Source organism: Egretta garzetta, unplaced genomic scaffold (genome assembly GCF_000687185.1).
Source record: "Egretta garzetta isolate BGI_Z169 unplaced genomic scaffold, ASM68718v1 scaffold839, whole genome shotgun sequence".
Lineage (NCBI taxonomy): Eukaryota > Metazoa > Chordata > Aves > Pelecaniformes > Ardeidae > Egretta > Egretta garzetta.
Genome location: NW_009260778.1, coordinates 34,545 through 35,335, shown reverse-complemented (window position 1 = coordinate 35,335; position 791 = coordinate 34,545). Strand labels below are relative to the sequence as shown.

Genomic DNA, 791 nt, shown 5'->3' with positions numbered 1-791 from the left:
GGGGGAGTGCCAGGGAGGCGAATTCGGGTCAGGTCCTGCCCAGGCACGGCCAGGCGGCTGGGGACAACACCACTGTCCCCAGCTCGGGGTGCGTCCCCCAGCTGGCCGGGGGGTCCTGGGCGGAGAGGTGGGAGGCTCGTCCCTGCTCCCCCACCCCAGCATTTTGGCCTCGGAGAGGAGGCTTGGGAGGGGCTTTGCTCCCCAGGGTGGGGTGTGCTGCTTAAACCCCGCACTCCTGGGGTGAGGATGGGTCAAATCGGACCTGAAACCAGCTAAAGCCTGGCTTTGCTCCATGAGACCTTTCTGGGCTGGATTTCCCCTTTTGAAGGGCGTAAGACCTGGCTGAAAGGGCCGGGGTGGGCAGGAGACCCCGCTCCCTCTCTCTGCACCCCCTTGTCCTCCGCTCCTTCTCCGTGGTGCCTTTGGATGGGGAGAACATCCCCGAATCACTCCGGCGCTTGCCCGTCCCACGTCCCCCTGCTCCGGGTTTCCTCCTTGCACCCAGGGCCACCAGCTCTGGCCGTGGGTCCCCCTCCAGCGGGGACCAGCCCCGTGGGGAGAGCGGAGAGCCTGGTGGAACCTGGAGGGAAGGGGAGAGCGGCCGGGAGCTGGGGTGAGGACGTGCCCTGAGGATGCTCTGCTCCCCGCGTGGGGCTCCTGATGCAGCCCGGGAGGCCACGGCCCCCTCCGGGAGCCTGGGGGTGCTGGGATGGCGAGCTGGGGGGGGACAGACCCTTCGCAGCCCCATGTCCTACCCTGCCATCTGTGTTGTGGTGTCCCAGGGGCTGCTC

General features: G+C 68.3%; 1 protein-coding gene across 1 annotated transcript in view; it reads right to left on the bottom strand.

The window, feature by feature from the left end:
• Positions 1–791, bottom strand: part of LOC104133007 (SH2 domain-containing protein 2A) — a gene marked incomplete at its 3' end in the record, with an annotated part of 8,053 nt that overhangs the window by 2,628 nt on the left and 4,634 nt on the right. Inside the window, exon 3 of the mRNA XM_035901746.1 lies at positions 500–580. Within this exon, the coding sequence (XP_035757639.1) occupies positions 500–580 (81 nt within the window). The remainder of the gene's footprint in view (positions 1–499; positions 581–791) is intronic.